The sequence below is a fragment of the Carassius auratus genome, chromosome 2 (assembly GCF_003368295.1).
Source record: "Carassius auratus strain Wakin chromosome 2, ASM336829v1, whole genome shotgun sequence".
NCBI lineage: Eukaryota > Metazoa > Chordata > Actinopteri > Cypriniformes > Cyprinidae > Carassius > Carassius auratus.
In genome coordinates, this window is record NC_039244.1 from 13,802,377 (window position 1) to 13,824,660 (window position 22,284).

Genomic DNA, 22,284 nt, shown 5'->3' on the forward strand with positions numbered 1-22,284 from the left:
CATATATTCTCACTTAAAGAGGTCATATTATGCGATTTCAATTTTTCCTTTTTCTTTGGAGTGTAACAAGCTCTTGGTGCATGAAGAAGATCTGTAAAGTTGCAAAGACTAAAGTCTCAAATAACTCTTTATCAAAGTTAAGACTCTGCCACGCCCCCTAAAACGGCTCGTTCTAACACGCCCCCACATGTCTATGTCACTGTGTGGAAATATTTGGGTAATGCCGCCCAAATGTTCACGTAAAAGAAAGAAGGCGTGGTTTCAGTAACCACATTTAGTGTTGAAGCAGCCATGTCAGGGAGATGCTGTGTGTTTCTAGGCAAAAGCAAAAACATTTTATTTGGTCTTCCGAAAAATAGATGCATTTAGGAATCTTTAAGATTACTTACAACAGAATGCAACACATTTTATGGACGACCTAGGAGAGGAGGTAATTCTGACTTTGCTACGACAATCTAGTGCTTCTGAATCAGCTACTGGAAGTATGTTTTCTTATTAAGTTTTTAAATAAAGTGCAAACACATAAGAGCTTCATCACTGTATCATTCACGCCACTCTGTTCCCCTTTCGGGCTTAAACTGATGGTAAAACTAAGGACATTATTAACTTTACATTATTAAGTCTTTACATTTATTTTGAAAGATGTCGATTTTGGAAAGGGCCGTTACATTTCCCATGAGTGCTTGTGGTGTTTGGCCAATCACAATTCAATGGGTAAGTTGGCCAGTCAGAGCAGACTGGGCTTGTTGGAAGGAGGGACTTTGTAGAAAACGACATGTTTGAGACATGTGTGACATAGAGGACCTACAATAATGTACAGTATTTGAAAAATAATGTGTTTTTTGAACATTAAAGCATGTCAACATATTCTGTAACACCAAATACACAAAAAGCATCATATGACCCCTTTAAAACTATGAAGAGTTCAGATGCAAAAGCCTCTAAGTGCCATCTGAAATTTTCATCTAAAATGAGCATTTTACAGGCTCCAATATTTATGTTCAGCTATTTAACTTTAAAGGGGCCATATGATGCTGCTTAAAAGAACACTATTTTGTGGATTTGGTGTAATGAAATGTGTTTATGAAATGCATTTTAAAACACATTATTTTCCACATACTGTACATTATTGTTTCTCCTCTATGCCTTGCCATTGGGAAATCCGTTGATTTTTACAAAGCTCGTCGTTCTAAAAAGCGAGGTGTGTTCTGATTTGTCCTAACCTAACCAGTGCGTTGTGATTGGCCGAATGCCTCAAGTGTGTGATGGAAAGTTAGGCCCCATTATAAAAAAGGCATTTGTTGCATCCAGTGGGGACATTATTATGGATTGTAATGACTTATAATGTCATTTACAAGTTGCGTTGCATCACGCTGCATAAACATAAAACCTCGTCTGCATTTGTGATAGGAGAAACATGTGGGTGTCACGCTGTCAGTCTCTGTTTTCCTGGGTGTTGCCTAGTGAGCTCACTTCTCCTTAGGCACTTCACCATAGGCACTTTAATTCCTCTAGTCTGGTTCTGTCTTCACAGTAATTGCACTCCAATTAAATCACAGGTGCTGACAATCCTTTGTCATTAGTCTCCCTATGTATAGCTGTCTTTCTCTGTCATCTGTATGGAGTCCTTACCCTTTGTGTACAATGTTCTCGTCTCCAGAGGCTTCCCCTTAGAGTTTCCTATCCGTTTCATCCGGTTCCCTCTTTTTGTTTTGTTTGGTTTGTCATCCTGGACTGTTTATTTTGTATTTACCCTTTTTGTTAATTAAAGACTACCTGCAATTGGATCTACCCTCTCCTTGTGTTTCTCCTAAACCCAACCGTCACAGAAGGACTCCATCAAACTAGATCCAGCGGTATGTCTTTTCGTGTCTCCTCCCCAACCAGCATGGTGGAGCGGAGGAATAAATATTTAAAATTGGCCTCGTTCAAGCAAAAGGGCAATGACGTGGGAGTAATGGCACTGGTTTTTTGGTCCCTGGCAGAGGGCCTGGATTACAATGATGCGGCCCTCATGGAATATTTTAGCGCTGGACTGGATGACCCAGTTCCTCAGGAGGAACTCGAACAATTGGATACATTCGGGTTCTGGGAGTTTGTGTGCTACCTGCAGCATCGGCTTCCATGGGATACCCCAGCCACTCCTGTCTCCTCCGATAGGATGGCCGCCAGTCCAGAGCCACTGCCCAGGATGGTCACCAGCCCAGCGTCACAGCACAAGATAGCCGCCAGCCCAGCGCCACAGCACAAAATGGCCGCCAGCCCAGCGTCACAACAGGTCATGGCTGCTGAGCCAGCGCCACAGCACAAGATGGCCGCCAGCCCAGCGCCACAGCACAAGATGGCCGCCCGCCTTGCGCCACAGCACAAGATGGCTACCAGCTCAGAGCCACAGCACGAGGTGGCCGCCAGCACAGCGCCACAGCACAAGATGGCCGCCAGCCCAGCACCACAGCACATGATGGTCGATTCAACGCCTGAGTCTCCAGACAAGGTGCCACCGACTCGCCATCATAGAGTGCAGAGGAGAAGGAGACAGGTGTCGTCCGAGCGTTCCCGAGCGGGCCGCTGCCGTCCAGGAGGACGTTCCCGAGCAGGCCGCCGCCGTCCAGGAGGACGTTCCCGAGCGGGCCGCCGCTGTCCAGGAGGACGTTCCCGAGCAGGCCGCTGCCGTCCTCGAGGCGGTGCCCGATGCTGTTCCGGAGGCCGAGGCGGTGCCCGAGGAGGTGCACGCTGCTGTTCCGGAGGCTGAGGCGGTGCCCGATGCTGTTCCGGAAGCCGAGACCGCTCCCGAGGAGGTCCCCGCTGCTGTTCCGGAGGCCGAGGCGGTGCCCGCTGCTGTTCCGGAGGCCGAGGCGGTGACTGAGGCCGTTCCCGATGCGCTGACCGAGGCCGTTCCCGAGGCTGTGCCGAAGCAGAGGCGTCTCGCGTCTCCACAGGCAGTCCAAAGTCTAGTCAGGTGCCCATTGACTGTCCAGAGTTGAGTCAGTTCCCGGTTGACCCTCTAGAGTTGAGTCAGGTGTTCGTGGACCCTCCAGAGTCAGGGTTAGTCACCGTCGACCTTCCAGAGTCAGGGTTAGTTACCGTTGACCCTCCAGAGTCAGGGCTAGTTCCTGCTGACCATCCAGAGTCGAGTCAGGTGCCCGTTGACTTTCCTGAGTTGAGTCAGTTTCCGGTTGACCCTTCGGAGTCGAGTCAGGTGTTCATGGACCCTCCTGAGTCAGGGTTAGTCACCGTCGACCTTCCAGAGTCAGGGCAAGTTCCTGCTGACCATCCAGAATCGAGTCATGTTTCAGTTGTTCCTCCTGAATCAAGTCAGATTCCTATCGACCTTCCAGAGTCTAGTCAGGTTCCGGTTGACCCTCCAGAGTAGAGTCAGGTGTTCGTGGACCCTCCAGAGTCAGGGTTAGTCACCGTCGATCTTCCAGAATCAGGGCTAGTTACCGTTGACCTTCCAGAGTCGAGTCAGGTTCCCGTGAACTCTCCAGAGTCGAGTCAGGTTTCCGTGAACCCTCCAGAGTCAGGGCTAGTCACTGATGACTTTCCAGAGTCAGGACTAGGTACCATGGACTTTCCAGAGACAAGGCTAGTCACCGGTGATCTTTGAGGACTGAGTCAAGTCACCGGTGATCTTCGTCCTCCCATTGGGCCGACCACTAAGACGTGGTGGTCTTCCGCTCTGCCCTGGGGGACTCCGGCCTTGACCGTGAGGACGTGGTGGTCTTCCGCTCCGCCCTGGGGGACTCCGGCCTTGACCGCGAGGATGTGGTGGTCTTCTGCTCCGCCCTGGGGGGGCTTCTGCCTTGACCACATGGGTGTGATGGCCCTCTGTTCCGCCCGGGTGGGCATCACTTAATGTCCCCCATGTACCCATGTTTTTGTTTTCATTTGTTTTTCTATTTATCTCCTTCTTTGGATCTGGCCCTCCGTCCCTCCCCTTCATCCTCCGCCGGTCCACCACCCTCCTGGACTCCTTGTTTTGTGTTACACTTTCCTGCCTCTGCCTTTCCATTCCATTCCATCTGGTTGTTCCGTCTCTGTTTTTTCCATTTTACCTGGTTGTCCTGTCTTTGTCTCTCCATTCTACCTGGTTGTTTGTCTCAGTCTGTCCATGCTATCTGGTTCTTCTATCTCTGTTTTCTGACCCTCCATCCCTCCCCCTAGTCCGCCGCTCCAGCTCCCTCCTACCTCCTTTTCCGTTGGGTTTTCCTGGGTTTCAGGTGGAGCATCTGGCAGCTGCTCCGTAGGGGAGGGGGTAATGTCACGCTGTCAGTCTCTGTTTTCCTGGGTGTTTCCTAGTGAGCTCACTTCTCCTTAGGCACTTCACCATAGGCACTTTAATTCCTCTAGTCTGGTTCTGTCTTCACAGTAATTGCACTCCAATTAAATCGCACAGGTGCTGACAATCCTTTGTCATTAGTCTCCCTATGTATAGCTGTCTTTCTCTGTCATCTGTATGGAGTCCTTACCCTTTGTGTACAATGTTCTCGTCTCCCGAGGCTTCCCCTTACCTTCTCGTTCCTCCAAGTTTCCTATCCGTTTCATCCGGTTCCCTCTTTTGTTTTGTTTGGTTTGTCATCCTGGACTGTTTATTTTGTATTTACCCTTTTTGTTAATTAAAGACTACCTGCAATTGGATCTACCCTCTCCTTGTGTTTCTCCTAAACCCAACTGTCACAGTGGGGGCATGTTTAAACAAGGCGTTTAGGAAGGTGTGGATGAGTCTTAACTTTTATAAAGAATATCTCTTTGGGTTTGAGACTTTAGTCTTTAATTGCAAATTTAGGGATCTTATCAAGTCACAAACAGCTTGTGACACTCCAAAGGGAAAGGAAAACTTGGAAAAAAACCTATGCCATTAAAGTAAAATTACTGAACCTAAGCATTGTTGTCTGATTAAAAAATACTTATTTTAGATGAAAATTTCAGATGGCACTTTTGCATCCGAACTCTTCATATTTAACAGATACCATGATTGTTTGCGTTGATTTTGTATTCAGAATTGTTTATTGTTTGGTTATTTTATGTATTTAATAATTATTGTTGACTACAAAGCGCTATAACAATTAAACTTGTTTTTAATTTTTATTATTTATTTAGATTGTTCAATATATTTTAATAAAATGTACTTATGAAGGATAAACTGATGCATAAACTGGGAACACGGTTCACTGAGAAAAGAGTAAAATAAATCTAAAATACATTTAATAGATTATTACTGATATGCTGGGGGAGAAAGCTTATAACAACACAGTAAAAGAGTTAGCTGTCTATTGTTGTTTACACAAATTCATATAGGCTACACAAAAAATGTTCCATTTTATGGAATGATCCTTGAAGAAGTGGTCAATAATGGCTGCAATACAGCTCAAAGTACGAAACAACCCCACTAAGACTTTTCGGTAGCTAATTATAACTTCAGATCGCTACCAGATCCATTCTTAAGTCTCACCTGTAATGAATTTCCACCTATTTGTGCGCGAGATTTTTGCGCATTCATTAGGATTGGATCGTTTCAGTACATATATGAATTATAAATCCTCGCAAATGCGTAATTTTCTAGTCAATATGAGAGAGATGGCGGATACAACAACTTAGTTACAACAACTTGCAGGCAAACAAAACAGAGAATTAAAGCGAAATAGGCTGTATGAATGGAAGCTATTCTAAAATAATGAAGAAATCTACTGAGTTTTGACAGCGTCATGGATGACCAATGTCAGTATGTGATTGAGGATTTATTCAGTGGTCAGTTGACACTCTGCACCTGTTTGCATCTGGAAAATGCTCTCGCCGCTCGCTGGGGAAGCCTTGCTGGACCTGGCTGTTCAGTTTCAGCTCCAGTGCCGACGACGGCATCACACAGCTGACGTAGAAAGCAGAGCAAAGCGAAGATCTCACGCGATGTCCTCGGCGGTGTTAGGTGAGAGACGCTCAGACACCCGTCAAGCAGACGCTTGCATGTTGTTATCCAGCTGTCGTAGGTGAGTTCAAACCAAAAATATGCGTGTTTATACACTGTTTAATCTCTGTGTATTTTCTCTCTAATGTAGGACAAGATTGTTAGCTGTTAGGGGCAGAATATAATACTACATGCTGATATCTGAAGGTCTAATATTTGTCTAGTATATCTTATTTGCCTTCGTCATAGTCTTTTGACATTATGTTAAGTGTTGAATGGAATAGTCGCTTCACCTGTATGTGGTGGACACAGAAGTAGGCTACCTATAATACAAAAAACAACTATTGACGAAAACATCTCTTGTTGTGCTCATTCAGATTATTACCATTACTCACACATTTGTACTTTTATAACTCTATATATTTCCTGAACATGCTATGTCATTGCATTGATCCTGCTTGTTATGCTACAAATCCTCCCTGGATGTTCATTAGGTTTGAATGCTCAGCCATAATTGTGTTTTAGACCACTATTGCTGCTCAGCAACTGAAATGGATATGCATAATGCCACATTGTTTAATGCAGTTCTACAATATTTTAACTAGACTAAACGCTTCACTTGCGATGAGCTACCTCTTTTTATCTAGTTCTTCTTTCTGTCCTAATCTGTTTTGCAAGCTCTTGCAATCAGGTAATATCACAGATTCACACCTGTCCTTTACATGCGTTTTACATGTGTTTTTCCAACAAACTCAGGCACGGAATTCAGTTTTGAATAGGCTGCCAAAGTGCATAATGTTAGAACTTCACTTCTCATTTTCTTCACCCTTCATGTAACTGTCACTAAACAAAGAGCACAGTTTGTGACACAGTGGTTAGAAAACTGATAACATCTCTCACACAAGGACTCTATTTCCTCCCAAAAATGCTTGAACTTAGAACGAGTGCTTCCACATGAGGGAAGCCATGTTTAATATATCGGTTATGTTAAAACAGCAGCTTGACTGAATTTGGTACGTTACCAATAGCCTTCTTTAAAAAAAAGAAAAAAAAAGAAAGAAAGAAAAAGGTGTGGGAAGTCATGGCCTAATGGTTAGAGGGTTTGACTCCTAATCCTAAGGATGTGGGTTTGAGACTCAGGCTGGCAATACCATGACTGAGGTGCTCTTGAGCAAGGCACTGAACCCCCAATTGCTCCCTGGGCGCTGCAGCATAAATGGCTGCCCACTGATCTGTGTGTGTGTGTGTGTGTGTGTGCGTGCACTGTAGATGGATTAAATGCAGAGCACAAATTCTGAGTATGGGTCACAATACTTGGCTGTATATCACTTCACTTTTTCGCCTATGAAGCAACACTTTCTACAAAAATGTATACAACAGCATATTACCATCAACCTCTCATTTAACCATATTTCAGGGCATAATGCTGAGCTTAAAGGATTTGGGTAAGGGTAAAAAGAGGCTTGGTTTCTGTGGATGTGGACAACAACTCTATTGAAATGTCTGTTTGGTTTGACCTTGATAGGATGACAGCTCAAATGGAAAGCTGTGGTTTGTGATCTGTGCGCAGAAGTTTTAGTGGTCATATAACTATACAAAAAAAAGTCTCTCAGGCCCTTAATTATGGAATTAATTAGATTTTTGGGTTCCTTTTACAAACAAAAACACACACACACACACACACATATTTAAACCTGTAAAAAGATTTGCTGCTAGATATTACAAATTGGTGTTTCTTACTATACACACTGTAGTGTGCGAATCGGAAGTTTCATATACAGTATATATTAGTGCTGGGCAATGATTAAAATTTGTAACTGACATTAATAACAAATAAGTTGCTTTTTTACAGCACTGTTCCGTAGTAGCAGTTAAATTATTTCCTGTAAATCTTAACTAATAACATTAATGTAATTAAATATTGAACAAGCTATTATGACATTGTTTTTATAGAAAATATCTTATAGTTTGTCATAGAAAAACAAGTTATGCTCAGAGTCACGAGCCTCGATCATAAAATAACAGGCATCTTCCGAGTAGAGACCTGCACGATCGCAGGACCCGTTGCAGCAGAGTGCGGCACGGGACAACACTTTGTGGGCAGATAGAGACTCGTGTGTGCGGAATGCAGGAGAATAATTAGGGTGCGCTCACACTAAGCAATCTTAACCCCCAAAGCCTGGTTGTGGATTTGTGGAGTCCAGACTCTTATGAGATGGCTTTATAAACTTTTCGAGCCTGATGAGCAGCAGCAAATGTTTTTCTGAAGTTCTCTGGGATCTCTTTTGTTTTGTGCCATGATACACTACCACAAACATAAACAGACTTCATTGATCCATGTTCTTTAAATAAAACAGGGCATGCAATGACACCTGATATGATATCTTCTTGTATTAACTTCTTCATAATAATCTTTTTTCTCTTGCAAACAGAGAAACTGATCAGAGGTCGTCTCTTTCATGCCAGACAGTACCTCATGAAGCATAAATCTACGATCACAATGGCACCCACTGACAACTGTGATGTTCTTATGACATTCCCAGGTACGAATGTTATATCTTTCAGTTTTGCTGTTTGCACTAATACAGTAATTAAAGAATGCATATGTTGTTTTTTTTATATATAAAGTGTGATAATAAACCACATAATGATATTTTGTGAATGTCTTTGATTTACTGATGAACATATTTCAGCATGTTATCATCTTTTCCACAGACACCACAGATGACCATACATTCTTATGGTTACTTAACCAAATCCGGCTGGGGATTCCACAAATCAGAATCCAGATCCGGCAGCATAAATACACACATTCTTATGCATTCTTCATTACCTCAACCTTTGAGAAGTAAGACATAGTAGAAAACCTGCTCAACTCTGAAAGTATCACATCCCCGTTATTGTATTGCATTTTTCGATGTAAAATGTCTGAAACATTTGACAGATGGTCACTAGGTCCTAAATAAATACAGCATTAGAATCATTTTTGTCCGAAGCTTGTTGCGTGGAGCCGAACAGATGGGTTTGCAAAAGGCAGTGAAGTCACGTTACGGGGGCGGCACTCGCAGGTTTTCATGTGAGGAGGATGACATCTATGAAAACATCGAGAGTGAGCTGTGCTTCTTCACATCACAGGTTTGCTGTAAATCTCTAATTTCCGGTCTTCTAATGTGAAATCATTAAATGTCTAATGTTTTTTTTAACATAACTGGTGGCTAATTTGCATGAATTCATACAATCTCAATCATACATTTTCATATAGATAGTTAGGTTCAAAGGAGGAAACTTAAATCACGTTTCCTCACAAATCACATTTTCTCATGAGATCGGGTTGTTTTTTCTCTGTTATTTCTTTAGGAGCGCCAGAGTATTATCAAATATTGGTTAGACAATCTGCGGGCAAAACATGGCGAGGCCCTTCATAATATTCACTTCCTGGAGGGCCAACCAATCAGTAGATATTTTAACATTTCTTTTCTTCTAAAATGTTTGTTATCAAGTTTAAGAATTCTGATCAAAATGTTGTGTGTCCTTGGCAGTACCAGAGCTAATAACCAGGCGTGTGATTCTTCAAATGTTTCCTCTTCACGAGCAGAGAATTCTGAATCATCTGAAGACGTCCTGGGTTCAGGCAGTCTGTGAGAGGCAACCTCTAGGTTGGGACTCCTTTGTATTTGCCAAGATGCACAGGATTTGACTAACTTTTAGTTATTCTGAGATGGCTGGTGCTTTTCAATTAGTTGTGTAATGAGATTCCAGGCCAAGGCTCTTCCTTTAGCAAACAAACTCATGTGTACCTAACTACCTACTTTCGTTAGTACAGACTGATTTGCTCTGTCTGAGCAAATATGAAGTGCTACAGTATGAATTCTGAATGCAAACTACAAGTTACTGCATGTCTTATGTGTAATGAGATCTCTAAGAAGGAGCTCCTAAGAAACATGTGATTCATCTGTTAGCTGAGGCATATTTCACTGTATTGTAGTTCAAGCATTTTGCATTTTACCCAAGCTCCAATCTTTTAGGCAAAGATAAAATCAACAGGGCCTTTTATCATGCGTTAACTACTATTACCCTCATAATTATGCAAATGTAGCAGATTTTGTTCATATTGTTATACTGAAAAAATGTCTTATTTTAAAAGTATATTAGACCTGATGGTTTTGTTGTCCTGTTCTTGACAGATGACGTGTGTGATTATTTTGGTGTGAAGATTGGCATGTACTTTGCTTGGTTGGGCTTTTACACCAACTCTATGCTGTATCCAGCAGTGTTTGGCTTTCTGCTATGGATCTTTGCCGAGTCTGATCAGGCAGGTGTTTTTCCTTGATATTAAAATATAGCTTTTGAATGGAAGCATAACAAGTATACAAGAGTTTTTAATTTGGTTAGAAGGCATGGTTTTTATCACCAACCTTTTTTTTTTTTTGCAGACAAGTCAGGATATCTGCTGTGTGGTGTCTGCCATTTTCAATGTGGTGTGGGCAACACTGTTCCTGGAGAGATGGAAACGGCGGGAAGCAGAACTAGCATATAAGTGGGGAACACTAGACACCCCAGCAGAGTCACTAGAGGAAGCCCGTCCACAGTTTCGGGTGTGCTGACATCATTTTTAACAAACTTATATATATTGATATGTGATTAGTTTACTTTCCACCAGTGTTTACATCAACTTTAGGCCTGAACTGTAACTTTCGCTACATGTAAATCAGGGAATTAAGCGTCGCAGTCCGGTGACCGGCTGTGAAGAGTTTTTCTACCCACCCTGGAAGAGAAGAATGTTCCGCTGGTTGGTCAGCTTTCCCATCTGCATCCTCTGTCTCTGCTTCGTCTGCTTGGCCATGTTTATCTGCCTGGAACTTCAAGTAGGGATACTCGACTTTTGTTACAAAACTTGGTACAACATATGTGGTTTTATTAACAAAGTTCGGGAGGAGCACGATCAGATAATCATCCAATTTGGCACAGGTGCATCTCATTTAGCTAATCATCTTAACTATGACACAAGCGTATATATATCCAGTCTTCCACGACAGTTTTTCGGCATCCCTCCTCCACCCCAACTCCTCACTTCTAATCTATTTATCCCAAATTAGGGATAGGGGGAGTTATTTGGGTTCGGGCTATGCTTCGGGCTCGGACCCCTCCCCCAGGACAGCACGCCAAAATATACCTACTATTCGCCTTCAGATTAGATGTAAGGGTGAACTCGTGAAGTTATTTTAAATAAAGTCTGCAATGAAGGTTCTAATTGATTTGTCTTCCATATTCAACTGAACATTGTTTCTAGAAGTTCTGTATTCATGACTGCTGTCTCTTCTAGGAATTTGTCCTGGAAACAAAGGAGTTGCCAAGCATTTGTAGATTTATTCCAAAAATTCTTCTGGCTATAACGGTTACTGTATGTGATGAAGTGTACAAGAAAATAGCTCTCTGGCTCAATGATATGGGTAAGAGCTTATAACATAATCATGTTTACAACATGAAGTTTATTCATTAAATTAGCAGCAAACTTGCATTTTTGTTTATTTCACAGCTTGTTTGTTCGTTAAAGGTTTTTCCTGTGACACCTGTTTATTCATTTTTCAATTTTAACAGAAAATTACAGACTTCAAAGCACTTATGACAATAATCTTATCCTCAAGACTGTTTTTGTAAGTTTAATTGCTTCATTTCATGTTTTTATATATACCAGGAATTGTTCAGTTTGTTATTGTATCAGCATACTGTAAAAACTGTATTTAACGACTTTATAAAATATTGTGCATATCTGTAATGGTTAAAAATGTTCTGCATTTTAAAGTTTCAGTTCATAAATTCTTACCTCAGCCTTTTCTACATCGGATTTTACCTCAAAGACATGGAGCGGTTAAAAGAGGTAATACGCAGATGACAGAATAATGTTAAAGTAACAAACTGAAATGACAAAAAAATTACTCTGTTTAATTTACAGATGCTGGCCACGTTGTTGATCTTCCGCCAGGTTTTACAAAATATCAAAGAAGTGTTACAGCCTTATCTCTATGAGCACCATAAATCAGGTGCTCTGAGGACATTATGGGACTTAATTCAAACCATGCTCCTAAACTATAGTCATTTGATAGTGCAAAGGATACGACTGACTTGCCAAGCCAGTCTGGATGTGAGTAAAAGTGGCATACCTCCAGAGCAATCAGACAAGAGAGAGAGAAGGAGTTTAATCGCCAGAGTTCTCAAAACAGAGGAAGGGGATGATGATGTTGGACTAAAACAAAGGAAGGTCAGCTTCACAGAGAAGGTGGAATACAAAGACAAGGGTGTGGAAGCACAGACCAGCCTACAGGACGATGGTAGTCCAACCCTTGTGGAGGAAGGAATGGATCCATCCTTAATATTTGATACACGTGATGATGACAATGATGATGACAGAGAATTGGATGATTCTCTGAGTAAACCTCAAGGAACCCAGAAAAGAAAGACCAAATCTGCTGGGCAAAACAACAGTATGGAAAATAAAACGTCCTGGATGGATCCTCCAGAGGAGACTGAATCTACTGTTTTGACCCAACCAGAGATTGAAAGTTGCATGCTAACTTATGAGGTCTGTGCTCCTCCACCTAGATCACATGACTTGTTTGCTACATTCTGAGCCCAATGTCTGCTGTACAAATAACTGTATCAAAACAAGACCACTTTCTTTGATTTCGATTCGCAGGATACTCTTCAAGATTACCAGGAAATGTTCATACAGTTTGGCTATGTCGTACTCTTCTCCTCTGCATTTCCTTTGGCAGCCATGTGTGCCTTGATAAACAACATTGTAGAAATCAGAAGTGATGCCTTAAAACTTTGCACAGGCCTCCAGAGACCCTTTGGGCAAAGGGTTGAGAACATTGGACAATGGCAGGTCAGGAGATCCATTCAGAATAATTACTTAAAATAAATCATTCATAGCGGATTGTATTTCGTGTTTGTTGAACTTGCTCTTTTGCTTTTGTTTGTTCTTAAAATTTGAACAGACGGCAATGGAGGCAATGGGTCTGATTGCAATAATTGTGAACTGTTACCTTATTGGCCAGTGTGGACAGCTGCAACGGCTCTTCCCCTGGTTGAGCCCTGAGATGGCCATCATCTCTGTCGTAGTGCTAGAGGTAAGAGAGAAGTAATATCATTCCATAAAAAAAGGAAACAAAAGTTTGTGGTCAATAATAATTTTAAACATATTTTAAGGAGTATTTTAAAATAAGAATATCCTCAACAAGGCTGCATTTATTTGACCAGAAATACAATAAAAATATTGTGATATTGTGATGTATTACATTTTAAAATAGATGTTCAGTAAGTTTAAAACCTAATTTATTTGTGTGATCAAAGCTGAATTTTCAGCAGCCGTTCCTCAAGTCGTCAGTCGTGCTTAATATTTTTGTTCTTAAAAATAGAAATCTTTTGTAACACTGTACCTTTCTTCTGATAAATTCTTGCTCAATAAAAGTATTAATTTAATAATCATGTATATATGTATATATATATATATATGTAATCTAAAGATCAAATAAATTATGAATAAAGTGCAGTAAATTGAATTTAACTCTTTCTCATATGGTTTTCAGCATTTTGCCATTCTGCTCAAATATTTAATTCATGTTGCAATTCCTGATATTCCAAACTGGGTGGCAGATGAGATGGCCAAACTTGAATACCAGCGGAGAGAAGCTCTAAAGGTAGCACATCACATGATGAGCATAGGCTAACAATATCCAAAGAATTTCATTGTATAGATATTAATATTTCATAAACGATAACCCATATATAGTAAACAGAAAATAAAACTTGGCTTTGTCTAAGGAAATAAAAAATAAAAAACTAAAATGTAATTTTAATGGTTATAACATCACAGTGAAATGATTGTTTTTGCATCAGAAACATGAACGGCTTGCTCAACAGCACCAGCAGCAGCAACGGAGGAAGTCTGAAGAAGAGGAGCATCAGAAAATGGCAGAGGAATTGGCACGACAAGACAGTGAGCAAGACAAGTCCGATCCGAATGGAGGTGAGGACCATCACAATGAAAAAAGCCCAGCAGTCAAATTCAGCTCTGAAGGAGATAAACTCAAGAGACCTAGCTCCCATTTAGGCAACAATAATGTAATGAAACTCAAACAGATAATCCCACTTCAGGGTAAATTCACCTCTACCACTTCTCCCATAAGTGGTGAGGCCAAACTTCCAGGTTTTCTAAAGTTCCTCAAATCCCAAGAGTTAAAAAAAGAAGCCGCCACAGCAGTGGGAGCAGCTACACATGGGAGCCACGAGAAAACACAGTCTCCCAGCAAGTCCTTCAATCCAGGGAAACTCTTCAACTTTGGGAAAGAGAATCCATGTTCTGGTGCTGGTTCAGAACAGCAAGTGAAACCAGAAGATGCCTCAAGGGCCACTAATGCACAAAGTGCAAACAATGACCAAAACCCTTCATTAGAAGAGCTTCTATCTGAGGTTGAAAAGAGTGAAAGCTCTGACTTTGGTAATATTCCTTCAAAAAAACAGTGAATGAGATACTATTCAGTTAATATATCACTGATTGTAATGCTTAACATTTGCTTAAATGTGATAAAGCAACCATGTATTAAGTGGAACTGCATGTCAAAAATCATTTTTATACAATATATTAATCTGAGATCTCCATGAAGTTTATTCACTGAAGTTGTTATGCTAAATCACCTGCATGATAAAATCAGTTTAGGTGGCATGGGCAAGTAAGAAAGGGCATTTGAATGAGCACTGTAAACGTAAAAATGTATAGAATTTATATTTTTCTACACATTCTTTTTCTCATATGAAAGGGTAAATATGACAATCTAAAAATAATGCATTGTCCTTGCTGATCTTATAATGGGTGTGAACCCATAATGCAATAAAATGCAATTACTGTGAAAAGAAATTTAAAAAATGGTATATCAGACACAATATACACCAGGTTACTTCACAGCCTGTTTTTTGTACTTTTTTACTATTATCATAATACAAATTAAATGCACTTACAGTTGCTTGTAAAAATGAAATCTAATGCTAAAATAAAATGTGATACAAAACCTGACAGTTTTTTTATTTGTGTATTATTATTTTTATTAAACTAGTCATGTGAGCCAGGGCTTAAAATGGGCAGTGCGGGGCTAACAGCCTTAGGCCAGTAGCACTTAGCTAATGACTATAACTGAATTTGGTCATGGGTGTTTGTTCAGAGCAGAACACCTATCACGTGTGAAGTTTGGGGAAGATCAGACATTGCTTGCCTTAGTTATAGCAACTTTCTTTTTCACTACATTATTAGCATGCTTTAACACTTAGCTAATGTTGCTAGCATGTATTAGTATGTATCTAGTATGTTGCCAGCCTATTTAACACTTGTTTACACTTTTTAATATGTTCCTAGGAGTCTGTAACAGTGTTAACCATGCCACTTCCTGTTACCAGCAGGTGGCGCCATGACTATAACTGATTTCGGGCATGCTGATGTGTTCAGTAAGGGACTCTTGTCAAACGTGTGAAGTTTGGGGCAGATCGGACGTTGCTAGCTTGAGTTACAACAACTTCCTTATCCAATGCCATAGTTGCATGCTTTAACACTTAGCTAAGTGTTGCTAGCATATTTAATTATGCTTCTAGCATATTGCCAGCCTATTTAACACTTTTTGACACTTTTTAATTTATTCTTAGGAGTTCATAACAGTGTTAACCTTGTCACTTCCTGTTACCAGCGGGTGACGCTATGACTATAACTAAATTTGATCATGGGTGTTTTTTTTTCCGGAACAGAACACCTATCACACGTGTGAAGTTTGGGCAAGATTGGACATTGCTTGCCTGAGTTACAGCAACTTCCTTTTTCACTACATTATTAGCATGCTTTAGCACTTAGCTAATTGTTGCTAGCATGTATTAGTACGTATCTAGTATGTGTTTCCACCGTGGGACCAGAAGCTCCGCTACATTTCACGTAAACCCACCCTTTACACGCCTCTTAGGAAAAATGTCAAGAAACCCCATCATTTCACCAACAAAGAGAAATAAGTCACTGGAAATAGCACGAACACAAAACGAACACGGTAAAAGCTGCCGTTTAATATTTAAATCCAAAAGCATCTATGTTTTATTATAATAAGGTGATGCTTGAAAATTAATCACACAGAAATGAGGCATTATGAACACTATCTGCTATTCAGTTTAGTCTGTTTATTTGAAGTCACAATATCCTATATACATCACATTTAATAAAGGAATGATAATTTATATATTTTTATAAAAGTTCCTGAACAATAACGAAACTTATGACAGATAAAATGTGTTACTAAATAAATACATGATTGTGATAGAGAATAAGAAGCTGACGTCTGATTTCTCCAGCGGTCACATTTACCATGTTTACTATGGTAATGTTAATGCCTAGCGTGCATAGTCTTTTGCATCGCTTATAAATATTTCTGCCTTGTATGGTGATTTTAATCCACATCGGATCAAGTTATTTCAAACACTCGCTGCTGACTGGAAGTGATTTTTGAGCTCAACTTTTCTTAAAAAGTTTTTAATGCTGGTGTTATAGCGGTTATCTTTATGAAATGATCTGCAGCGTTGACACTCTCCAGATGCAGAGAAACTCCGCCTTTGTTCAGAACCACTCCTCTAGCCCCAGCTGGCCCGCTTTGGCCCAAGGTTTTGTCTGGCCAAAAAAAACAGGCCATTGGCCCCCGAGGAAGCACCGACGAGGCACCCGGAAATCTCAGTGGAAACGTGACTGGCCCTGGCACGCACTAGCATGCCCGCTTTTGGCCCGACAGTGGAAACTGGAAACGCGGCTAATCATGCTAATGTTGTAAAAAAAAAAAAAAAAAAAAACACAACAGTAACAAACAGTAAACTCTTTAATGAATGGAATCAAATGAAAATATAAAGATGGATAAGATCCATTAAATTGCAATTTAAAAGAGAACATTCAATGAAGTCTTTCAGCGCCATTGTCCATTGATTTCTTTAATTTGACATTTTTAAATAGAAAACTACTGCCCAGCTGAAATTCAACGGAGATTCACGTCCAAGGTAAATCAAAGCAACTGTCCAGTCAGTCTCTCAATGTGTCAGGGATTTTCGTCCTTTGAGCATTCGGCGCAGGATTACTTCAATCCCACCTGGAGTGCTAATTCTTTTGATCCACCCATGGGTCCGCTTTCGTTTGATGTTCTTCGGCTGATATTCTGTCCCACGTTTGACTGTGCGGACTTGTTGATAGTGCCAGAGTTGCTGCTGGAAGACACAGTTTGCCTGTTCTTTGGTGTTCAGGGCTCCTTGCGGTTGACTGCTTCTGGATATTGCTGAGTGAGAGCCATTACTCCTTAAAGTGAATTAGAACATATTGTAAAATATTTACACACGCATGACTGTTCATGAGTCTTGAAGTCTAAAAGTGTTTTTAGTTTAGTGGCAGATTGACAATATACAGGTGAATTTGGTGAATCAATTTGTACACTGGTGTGACATGCATGAAAAATGTAAAATTAAAAATAATATTAATATTAATACAAACACTGTCGCTCTTGAAAGGAAAGAGATTTTGCTTTTTGCAATACATTTCATTAATAAATGTACATTAACTATAACATTACACGTGTATTGTTTTACAGTCTATTTTTGTGTAAGCTATATTTAGCTGTGGATTTGCAATATATTCTAATTACATTAATGACATTAAGGTTTATGGCAAATCTATGATTGATGTGAGCTTTTCGCTAACGCTGATTGTTGTTACATTCACAAACAAAGAAACGTTCAGCAATCGAATTTAACCTCTTTTTGAATGAGCGATGCGACATACCAACACAAACTCTGGGCCCCCGAAAAGCGCAAAAATGTTCGTAACGTGTTCATCTCGGCTCCGGATTCCTTCCTTTATCAAATATCATACCAAAGTCATCACACGACGCGTGCTCTTGCGTCTCTTCCTCTTGTGCACGACTGGCAGGAATGTTCAAATCTCACTTCTGCCCCCTTGAAGTCAAACTCGGAATAACATATGCGTAGCATATGCGTTCTATTGACTTATTTGTATTACAAAAACAAAAACGGTTGGTATTATATCCATGCATGGATGCTTTACAGAAATACGGTGTACTAAACTCTAGGTAAACCTTTAACAGATAGACTCCGAATGGGGTGTGAACTCACCAGTTTGGTTTTGAGCGCTGCGCAGCCGGAAGCGGAAGTGTGGGTTTGTGTTCAGTAAACGTTCTGCTGGCTTCACGAGCCACCACGCAAATTCTGCAGCTAACTGTCGCTAAATTGTTATTATTTTTCACAAATCTCTGAGGTGCAGCAGTTTCAGCAGCCAAGATGTTCAACCGAATGACAAGTCTATGGATGGGTGATGTAAGAAATTGTTTTTTGTTCCCCTTTCTTCGATAATTTAGCGAGTTATGTATATGAGAAAGCAGCAGCATGTGGGCTCGGCTCGATGTTACGCAAGCACAGCCAACAGGCCACTCAAACGCTCAATAAACTAGAGAAATAAATGCTGAATGTACACTGAATTTGAAATAATGTTCTCGCACATTTGTAAACATAGTGCGACTTAACGCGTAGTTTTTGTTCCAAGTTCATTTTCGACAGGCCTCTGATATTTACATATGCGCTTTTGTGTCGTAGAGTAAATAATGGGACAAACTACATGATCAGGTTATGATTTCGAGTTGGGCAGCTAAACAACAGGGTGTAATAGTAGTGCACTATTATTATTATTATTATTATTTGGGGGTGTAGCGTTAGTGCACTATAGTGTACGTTAAGTCCTCTTGTCTACGTCACCGACCGGCGCGCTGACTGTTAGCGGGCACGTGACGCAGAACTCTGAACTTTCCTCGTCTCTGCTTGCTTCTGTAAAATCATTAACATGGTGTGTGTTTAAAATATGCTGACATGCCATTAATCTCATTATTTGTTTTACAGTTAGACCCATACATGGATGAAAACTTCATTAAGCAAGCTTTCAGCACTATGGGAGAGACTGCATACGGTGTCAAAATAATTACACATCGACTTACCGGGTAAGATGAAGCTGACTTCCAGAAGTAATTAATTATTTAAAGACAAGCATGCTGTGAGGTCGTTAACTTTCAATAATAGTTTTTAACAGCAGTATTACCCATAGTTCTGCTTTACTCTTAAATCTCTACCAATCAGACAATCCCAATAAGCAAATCATGCAAAAAGAGCTTGTACCCACATACTCCAATGAAGCTTTGCATTTTTGCTGTTGCAATAAAATATACTGTTTCTCTATATTTAATCAACATAAATTGATAGTTTCACATTTCTCCATTATTTTCATTATATTGTCATACACAATGTTTCATGGGATTGTAGTTCATTCCATCATTAAGGCTGTTAAGTATGCTGTCTTGTACCGCTGCCTTTTAGCCTGATTTTCAAATATGTCATGTATTGATTAACCTCAAAGCTGGTTGGTTTGGTTCATGGCTTATTAGATGAGCCAGGTATTGTCTTGTGTGTGAGTTTGTTGAGAGAAATCATTGAATATTCTCGTCTGTGTTCCTCAGAGGCTCGGCTGGATACTGTTTTGTGGAGATGGCAGATGAGGCCAGTGTTGACCGTTGTGTGCAGAGGCTCAGTGGGAAGCTGGTTCCAGGATCGAATCCGGTAAGATGCTAAACTTGCACCCATTAAATTGTGTAGTTTTGGCATTTGTATTTGATTTCAATACATTCATATATATATAAGATTATTATAGGAAGGCATAACCAGCATGGCCCCCACCTGATTTGAGACATTTCAATTATTACTCCATTATTAGTGATGGGCAAGTTACAGAGCTCAGTTTCGTCCTTTAGTAAGGTGGTTGAGGGTGTTTTTAAAATGACTTTGTTTGAAACTGGTGAATAAACTCTGTTAGGAACTAGCTGACGAATGGGATAAAGCCAGTACTGATTGGTGGAGGTATGTGGAAATAACAGCTTCCTTACTCAAATTATACAACTCTATTTGTCAGCGAATTGTCTCCATACTACAGGCAAAGTGTCATTTAATTTGCTCAATGGTTATATTTTGTGTGCATTTCAGCCCAGGAAGTTCAAGCTAAACTACGCAACATATGGGAAAAGGCCAGAGCCTGGGTAAGAACACCATGTCTAGAAAATGATTTTAGTTGCTGACATCTTGTTGAGAAGCCAAAGAGAAAGTAGCTGCTTTTTTGTAGTTAAATATTACATTTTTAGTTGTGGTGGTTTCTTTTACTTTACATAGCTCGCTCTCTTCCGCAGCCCAGAATTTTCTGTCTTTGTTGGAGATCTCACGTCAGAAGTGGATGACTACAATCTTCATCAGTTCTTTCTGAAAAAATTCCCTTCATGCAAAGGCGCCAAAGTTGTCACTGATCCTCTTGGGAACTCCAGGTATGAAATGTTTCAGCTGCCAACACTGCTGCATAACCTTGCTTGGCTTTCTCTGACAGTTTGATCACCGGACGTTGACCACAGATGAACTAGATGAGGTCTCCTTTACCTTTTATTTCATATTTTTTTAAGAGCTTATTTTCAGTCTATACTCTTTACCCTCCTTCTCCTAAAAAGGGCCAGACAATACATGGATGTGATTTGCCGTTGTTACAAATCTGCTAAAACTATTGTTTTCCCCATATAGGGTAAGCAAGAGCAACTCACAATTGAAGTGATGCTACTTCATGTTAAAAGTAAAAGAGAAGTTTCAGTTCTACCATCAAATTAATAATTAATTTCTGAATACATATTGAAATAAGTATATACTGCATGATGAGGTGCATGAAGAGTGAGAGAGCGGCTGCTGATGATCTAGTTTTTTCAAATGTACAGGGGTTATGGCTTTGTGAAGTTTAGCGATGAGAATGAACAGAAGAAAGCCCTCGAGGAGTTTCAGAACGCATCAGGCCTGGGAGGAAAACCCATCAGGATAAGCATTGCTGTCAACAAAGGGTACATTTTATTTGAATTAAATTTTTTCATTGTTACTTAAGTTTAATATGGTCAGTGAGACTTAGTCCTGGTAATTAAACCTAAATCTCACAAATCCACATGAAATCTCACCATAATATTTTTTTTTTTGTTTCATTTAGCAATAAAACAAGCAGTTACCACAACCAGAATAACAGCTACAACAGCAACTATCAACAGCAGTACTATCAACAGCCCTACAACAGTTACTATCCTCAGTGGGGTTATGATCAGTACAGCGGTTATAACTACGGCTATAACCCATATGCTACCCCCCCTCCAGTTCCACATGGAATGATGGGACCACCCCCACCTGTGGGGGGGATGCCCCCCGTGCCCCCTGACATGCAGGGATCCACAGAGGTATTTAAGTAGAGATTGATGAAGATTAATAGAGTTTTTAAAATATAATTCAGAACCATTTCTATTCTGGAATTTACCCTTTTTTGATTTGTTTCAGCAGTCACATGATGGCACCGAGGATGTTGAGGAGGATCCAGCTGAAGGTAATATTTAGTGACATTTTAATTTGACTTTAATTGATCAAATTGTTGATAAGAGCAAGTTCACGCATCAGTAATTACTCAACATCTCTTTTTCTCCATCAGACCCAAACCCACAGGTGGATGTGGAAACATTAAATAGGCAATACATGGAGCGCAGTGAGGAGCTATACGATTCGCTCATGGATTGCCACTGGCAGCCATTGGACAATGTCACATCTGAAATTCCTATGATGAATGGCTCCTGACTGTCTTAACCAACCACCGTCCAGGATTATTATACTTTCTGAAGGAAAATGCCTTTTTATAATGATCTGAGCTTGTTTTTTCAGAGTTTTTTCCCTCCTTTTCAGCCTTTTATTTGGAGCTTTATTCGAGCAGGAAAGATGCTTTCTTCATGTGTGTCCGTCACATTTTTTTCCTTTTTTTTTTTTTTAAAGTTAGGAAGTAATTATTTTGTTGGACAGGTTTTTTTTAAAAAATGGATGGAAAGAATCTTCTTCAGTACTGTTGTCATTTTTAATCAGGAGCTTTTCCTACTCTCACTTTATTAAACTTTTCCAAGTTTCGTGTCCAAATAAGCATCTCTTATATACACCACTTTTTGTGAGGCCACTGGTGGTTTTTCATTTGGGAAAGCTTTGTTCAAGAGATGGTTCTTGTTTAGAGATGTTTGAAAAATGCATACAAATTTATACCACACTGAACCAGGATTATATTCTGTCTTTAAATTGCATATCCATTTGGGCATAAATGAATCACAAGTTTCTTATTTAAGGCTGAGCTTTCCAGAAATTCTGTGAGTATTTTTGTAATAAAAAAACAAATTGAGATTCTCAAAGAACCTAATAAATGAATATGATGTCTCATTTGA

General features: G+C 40.2%; 2 protein-coding genes across 3 annotated transcripts; both read left to right on the plus strand.

Annotated features, from left to right (window-relative positions):
• The first annotated feature begins 1,957 nt into the window (after positions 1-1,957).
• On the plus strand, positions 1,958-14,876 carry LOC113040505 (anoctamin-8-like). The gene is made up of 18 exons (XM_026198832.1): positions 1,958-2,146; positions 5,924-5,984; positions 8,335-8,445; positions 8,618-8,750; positions 8,899-9,037; positions 9,260-9,356; positions 9,442-9,558; positions 10,087-10,214; positions 10,336-10,497; positions 10,615-10,767; positions 11,226-11,352; positions 11,501-11,556; positions 11,706-11,780; positions 11,856-12,482; positions 12,597-12,788; positions 12,901-13,032; positions 13,492-13,602; positions 13,802-14,876. Exons 1-18 carry the CDS (start codon positions 1,958-1,960, stop codon positions 14,426-14,428), a joined length of 3,237 nt encoding a protein of 1,078 aa, XP_026054617.1. The 3' UTR covers positions 14,429-14,876.
• Positions 14,877-18,126: 3,250 nt separating this feature from the next.
• On the plus strand, positions 18,127-22,279 carry LOC113116576 (tRNA selenocysteine 1-associated protein 1-like). 2 transcript variants are annotated; one of them, XM_026284819.1, is made up of 9 exons: positions 18,127-18,295; positions 18,872-18,969; positions 19,483-19,582; positions 20,003-20,055; positions 20,203-20,334; positions 20,770-20,889; positions 21,030-21,270; positions 21,368-21,413; positions 21,516-22,279. In XM_026284819.1, exons 1-9 carry the CDS (start codon positions 18,260-18,262, stop codon positions 21,656-21,658), a joined length of 969 nt encoding a protein of 322 aa, XP_026140604.1. In that variant the 5' UTR covers positions 18,127-18,259; the 3' UTR covers positions 21,659-22,279. The 2 variants fall into 2 exon arrangements, with proteins under 2 accessions (XP_026140604.1, XP_026140608.1); XM_026284823.1 differs by having other exon boundaries at positions 21,371-21,413.
• The last annotated feature ends 5 nt before the right edge of the window (positions 22,280-22,284 follow it).